At 42.1% G+C, this 6,064-nt stretch overlaps 1 protein-coding gene across 1 annotated transcript; it reads right to left on the bottom strand.

Annotated features, from left to right (window-relative positions):
• Positions 1–484: 484 nt before the first annotated feature.
• On the bottom strand, positions 485–1,624 carry LOC138886065 (uncharacterized). Its single transcript, XM_070167092.1, has 2 exons — positions 880–1,624; positions 485–621 (listed from the first exon to the last, which is right to left on the bottom strand). Exons 1-2 carry the CDS (start codon positions 1,622–1,624, stop codon positions 485–487), a joined length of 882 nt encoding a protein of 293 aa, XP_070023193.1.
• Positions 1,625–6,064: the final 4,440 nt, after the last annotated feature.

Raw genomic sequence — 6,064 nt, 5'->3', positions numbered from 1 at the left:
GTTCTTTTCAGTGAATGAGTTTCTTCGAGTACAATGAGAATGGTGTGATAGCTCAGTTCCTATGTCACTCGTCTCTTTTGATACAATGCCTCACCAATGTTGTTCTCTCTTTCTTCTCTAACTTGTTACACATCAGGTCTTAGAGAGCTACAATGTTTGTTTGCAGTAGAACAAAGAGAGGGTGTTTGGTTCAATCAAAGTATATGTGCTAAGGTGTGATTACAAGTTTAAATACTTTGATAGAGGCTTAAATTCTGGAAAGATTTGCTAACCCAATAGATTTGATCCTTGGAAAGAGATTGATTCTTTCCAAGAATAAATTTGTTCTGCAACGACTCCTTTGAATAAGAGGCTGTAAAGCTTTTCCTTGTGTGTGAACCCAGAATCTTGATCCTCCATATTTAGACGCTTGATTGAATATTCGGCAGGATCTTCAATATACTTGATTTATTTGAGTCCTTTAGTTTAGCCTTGATTGATCTCGTCAGTATCCTCTGATTGATTCCTTTCCTTTAATCGCATCTCTTATCCTTGATGTCCTCTGATATATTCCATCAATCTTGTATATCAATCCATATGTTCCTTGATCATTGTTGTTTGATTTCGCCAATCCAAGAGTTCCTATAAAAAGAGCAAATATATTATTTTCATCATTAAAATTAGATCTAACAGCGGGTACTTGTTCTTAATGGTAACTTTGTTCAACTGGTGGTAATCAATGCACATCTGTATAGTCCCATCTTTCTTTTTTACAAATAACACTAGTGACCCTAAGGCATACACTCGGTCTCAGTAACCCCTTTATTAACAACTCTTCAAGCTGTTCCTTTAACTTTTTCGGAGCCATCCGATATGGTGGGATATAGATAGGTTGGGTACCTAGATCCAAATTAATATAGAAATCGATATCACGATATGGTGGCATGCCTGGAAGATTAGAAGGAAACACATCAGAGAATTCCCAGACTACATGCATTGAATCAATTGTCGGAGTCTCTGCAGTTGTATCCTGAACATAAGCTAGATAAGACAAATAACCCTTCTCGACCATATGTTGATCCTTCATAAAAGAAATAATTCGACTAGGTGCACTGATAGGTGAACCCTTCCACTCCAATCTAGGCAACTTTGGCATCACCAAGGTAACCGTCTTGGCATGGCAATCAAGGATAGCGTGATATGAATACAACCAATCCATGCCTAGGATGATCTCAAAGTCGATAAGATCGAGCAATAGAAAATCCGCTCTAGTATCATAACCAAAGAAAGTAACAATGCAGGACCTATAGATCTGATCCACAATAACAGAATCGCCCACATGAGTGGACACATAAACAAGAGTACCCAAGGACTCACAAGGAATACCTAGGAAATGAGCAAACAAAGATGAAACATATGAATATATAGACCCTGGATCAAATAGCACTGAAGCATCCCTACTGCAGATAGAAATAATACCTGTGATCACGGTATTTGAGTTCACTACATCTGGTCTGGCCGGAAAAGCATAGAACCTAGCTGGAGCGCCACCTGACTGGCCTTCACCTCTAGGACGGCCCCTACCCATCTGCCCTTCACTTTTGGGCGGCCGGACGGCTGATGAGGCAGCTGGTGTTGTAATCATAGGTTGCTGAGCCTGCTGCACTACCTTGCCTCGAAGCTTGGGGCAGAACTTTTGCACATGACTAAAATCCCCGCACTCGAAACAACCTTTCAGTACGGTGGACTATAGACCTGAAGTCTGACCCTAATGGCCTGAATACCCACTGGAAGACCCCTGAATAGCTAGTGGGTGGTAGGAACTCTTTGGCATGGCACTGAATTAGGGTCGCACTAGAGCACCCCGAGGAGGCGGTAGTGCTAGATATGTGGGCATGTTGGACTGACCTCTTACGAACTGATCTCTACCCCCAACCGGGGAACCTCTAAACTCTCCAGAATATCGAAATCGGTTATCCCTCGTAGCCTGCACTTGGCTACACTGACGCACACTCTCGATCCTCCGAGCTATCTCCACAACTAGATCGTAAGAAGTCTCCATCTCAACCTCCCGGGCCATAGTGGCCTGAATACTAGTGTGCGAACCTGCAACAAACCTCCACACTCTCTTTGTATATGTAGGAAGAATCATAAGTGCATGGCGAGACAACTCAAAGAACCTCGCCTTATAGTTGGTCACTGACATCTGACCCTACTTGAGCTGCTCAAACTGAAACCGTAACTCTTCCTTCTGGGAGGGTGGAATACACCTATCCAGAAAGATATGAGTGAATCGGTCCCAAGTCTTGGGAGGAGAATATGCTGGTCTACCGAGGAGATATGGCTTCCACCACCTACGGGCCCTACCCTCCAACTGGAAAGTAGTAAACTCCATCCCGTGGGTCTCAAATATCCTCATGTTATGCAGTGTGTCCCTGCACCGATCAATGAAGTTCTGAGGGTCCTCATGCCGCTCACCTCCAAAGACAGGAGGATGAAATTTGGTCAATCTATCCAATAGCTTATGCAGCTCACTGGCCACAGTTGGTCTGGGCTCAGGTATAGTTGTTGTAATTGGCTGGGCTCCGCCCACGGGTAGTGCGCCCGGGGTCTAATACACGACAGTTGCATGCCCTTGAGTCTGAGCAGTAGGGGTCTGTGCTCCCCCTCCTGCCTGAGATGTGGCTGGGTCAGTTGGAAATAAACCAGCATGAGTCATAGAATCCATAAACCGCATCATACGACCCATGACATCCTGGAAACCTAGCGCGGACATGAAATCCGCTGGGGCTGGCTTCACTGCAAGCACCTCGCCCTGCTTCTCAATAATAGGATCCTTTATTGGATCTGCTGGTGGCATAACTGGAGCAACTCTAGGACGTCATCGTCTCCTACCACGGGTTGGAGCCCTCCCTGGGCCTCTAGCAACGGGGGGAGCAGCTCCTCCATGGTCTGAAACATCCGTTGCGTGCGTTCTCACCATCAGTAAGAGAATGATATAAAGATATTTAGTACCACATCAACTGCACGATAGGAGATGAAGAAAGAGTAGTTTCCTATCACCCTATAGCCTCTCGAAGATAAGTACGGACGTCTCCGCACAGATCCACAAGGCTCTATTAGGCCTGCTCATAACTTGTGAAACCTACGTGAACTTAGTGCTCTAATACCATGTTGTCATGACCCAATTATCTTATATGCCATGATGGCACCTATCGCCGCCGCTAAGCAAGCCAACAATGAACTAACCACGTGATTTCTCCTTTTAATAAATTTTCAGGTAATTAAATTTTTCCTTAATTAAAAGATTTAAGAAACAACAAGTTTAAATAAATAAAACCAAAGTAGCTAGGTGAAATCATAACCATAGTAATATTCCAAAATCACAAGTCTGCTAATGTGTGCCAAGACCTGGTTTCACAAATGTATGAGCATTAATAGATTATACAAAACTCTAACTACTATCTGAGAAGAAAATAGACAAAAATGAATGCAAAGGAGAGACTCTAGGCGCTGCGGAACGGCTCAGGAAGCAGCTCACCACTAAGCCTCCGGGTAACGGGGATGCGTGCCGGTGTGATCGCGAGATGCACTTGCCTCAGCTTCTGCACGGTCAGTGCAGAACCTCGGAGAAGTAGTGACGAGTGGTCGACTTCGACACTTACTATGGGCTAACAATATGAAATACAGAAATTCTAAATAAACATGGGTTATGTAAGTAATAATAATAACTCATTAACAAGCAAAAACAAATAATTCTTTCACAACTTAATAAATTCCAAGTAAATTCCCGTCATTAATAATTGTAACCTAATAATCCACAATAATATCAAGTATGATTAGGCTCCGAGTATTATTAAGCACGATTTATACCGAGGTCATACGGCCCGATCCAGAATAACGTGTACACTGCCGAGGCGTTCGGCCCGCTCCACAAGAAATGAGGATACTTTATAAGCATTTGACTTAAAACGTTATATGCTAATACATAATGTAATATATTTTCCATTAACGGTGAAGTAATACACTCTAAATTCAAGAAAGTAAAATTCGGTCTTTTACAATTTCTCTAACAAGTTCTAATATAATTTAGGCACTTAAATTAACAAGCAGGGTGCAAACAATACAAATAATTCATGATTTGGGTCCTAAACTACCCGGACATAAGCGTAAATAGTAGCTACACACGAACTCCCGTTACCTCGTGCGTACATAGTCCCACAATTAGAAGCAAATATTAATTTAAATCACCTATGTGGTTAATTCTCTCTTATGAGGGTAGACTAGAGACTTACCTCATCTCGAAGCTCACTTTTCGGTCTCAAATTCACTCTAAATTCTCAATTCGGTGCTGAATAATCTGAAACTAGTCAAATATTGTATAAATTAATCAACACATGTTCAAAAGTTCATATTCTAACTATTAGAGTGATTACCCAACCCCAATTGAAAGGTTCCTAAAATTCATCCCCAGGCCCACGTGCTCAGATTCCGAAAATTTTCGAAGAAAGTCGTTACCCATAGCCTCACGAACTCAAATATATAATTTTCACTCAATTCCATAACTATTTTCGTGGTTTAATCCCATTTTTATCAAAACCTAGGTTTTTCATCTAAACCCATAATTTTTCATAATTTTACATGTTAAAATCTACTCATAATCTATATTTTAAACTCATATTGTATAGAAATTACTTACCTCAAAGTGCTAGGTGAAAACCCCCTTCCAAGAGCTCCAAAATTGCCCAAGAGATGAGTGAAAATGAGCCAAGATAAACTAAGTCCTGCATTAAATGGACCATTCTGCCTTCAGGGATTCTCGCTTCTGCGGAAAAATCATCGCAGATGCGTCCCTTGCCCAGTTGGCCTACTTTCGCATCTGCGGACCATTGGCCCACTTCTGCGGGTCCGCTGCTGCGACGCGCGTGCTGCACCTGCGTCTTTGGCCGCTTCTGCGATTTCCTCCATCGCACCTGCGCATTCGTAGGTACGCACACTAACCCGTATTTGCGGTTCTTGGGCTGCTCCTGCTGGGCCGCTTCTGCGGCTGCTGGCTCGCTTCTGCGAGCTTGCACCTGCGGCTGGCCCTCCACTGGTGCGATTACACCAGAAGTTGGGTGCTTCAGCCATTCACCCAAGGTTAAACGACCTTCGCGCATTGTCCGAAAGGCATCCGGTGCCCGCGAGGCCCCGTCTAAATATACCAACAAGTTTGAAATCATAAAACGGACTCGCTCGCACCCTCAAAACACGAAAAATAATATCAAAACTAAGAATTGCAACCAAAAACCAATAGGATCAACTTATGAACTTCCAATTCTTCCAACTTACTCCTAATGTGCTGATTCGTACTTAAACTACTTGTAATGACACCAAATTTTGCGTGCAAGTCTTAAATCACCATACGGAACTATTTCAAGTCCCGGAATCCCAAACGGAACTCAATAATACCAAAACCTACTCCAAACCAAATTTAAAAAACTTAAAAACCTTCAAGGTGCCAACTATCAATATTAAGCGCCAAAACGCTCCCGGATCATCCAAAACCCGATCCGAACATACGCCCAAGTTCAAAATCATCATAGAACCTATTGAGACCGTCAAATCCCCATTCCGAGGTGCAATTTGTGCATATTTGTAGTTGCTATAACTATAACCATGATAATGTGATAATAATGATTTTCAAGGTGCAACATATTCATTGGAGTTAATATGACTGATTTATTCACCAAATCTCTGCCAACATCAACCTTCAAGAAGCTAGTGCACAAGATTGGGATGCGAACGCTTAAGGATGTGAATTGATGTTCTCATCAGAGGGAGTTAATACGAGTTGTACCCTTTTTCCCTTAAAAGGTTTTGTCCCACTGGATTTTCCTTGCAAGGTTTTTAACGATACAATCAAAAAGTCGTATTGTTAGATATGTGTACTCTTTTTTTTTTTTCAGTGGGTTTTATTTTATTTCAAGTTTTAACGAGGCAATAGACACGGAACAAGCTTCTTCCCCTACAAACGCACCTTGAATGTCTGTCTTAATAAAACATGAAATTTATTAGAACATATTAAATTACATTTAAAGATAAA

The sequence above is a fragment of the Nicotiana sylvestris genome, chromosome 2 (genome assembly GCF_000393655.2).
Source record: "Nicotiana sylvestris chromosome 2, ASM39365v2, whole genome shotgun sequence".
NCBI lineage: Eukaryota > Viridiplantae > Streptophyta > Magnoliopsida > Solanales > Solanaceae > Nicotiana > Nicotiana sylvestris.
The sequence above is the reverse complement of the archived record's forward strand: the minus strand, read 5'-3'. Positions and strand labels throughout refer to the sequence as shown.

What these genes read in the sequence shown, in the direction of transcription:
- LOC138886065 (XM_070167092.1), bottom strand. Translation starts at nt 1,624, where the DNA reads ATGATTACAACACCAGCTGCCTCATCAGCCGTCCGGCCGCCCAAAAGT. An exon ending in CTATATTAATTTGGATCTAG is followed by an intron (nt 622 to 879) that starts GTACCCAACCTA and finishes CTCTTTTTATAG; the next exon opens with GAACTCTTGGATTGGCGAAA.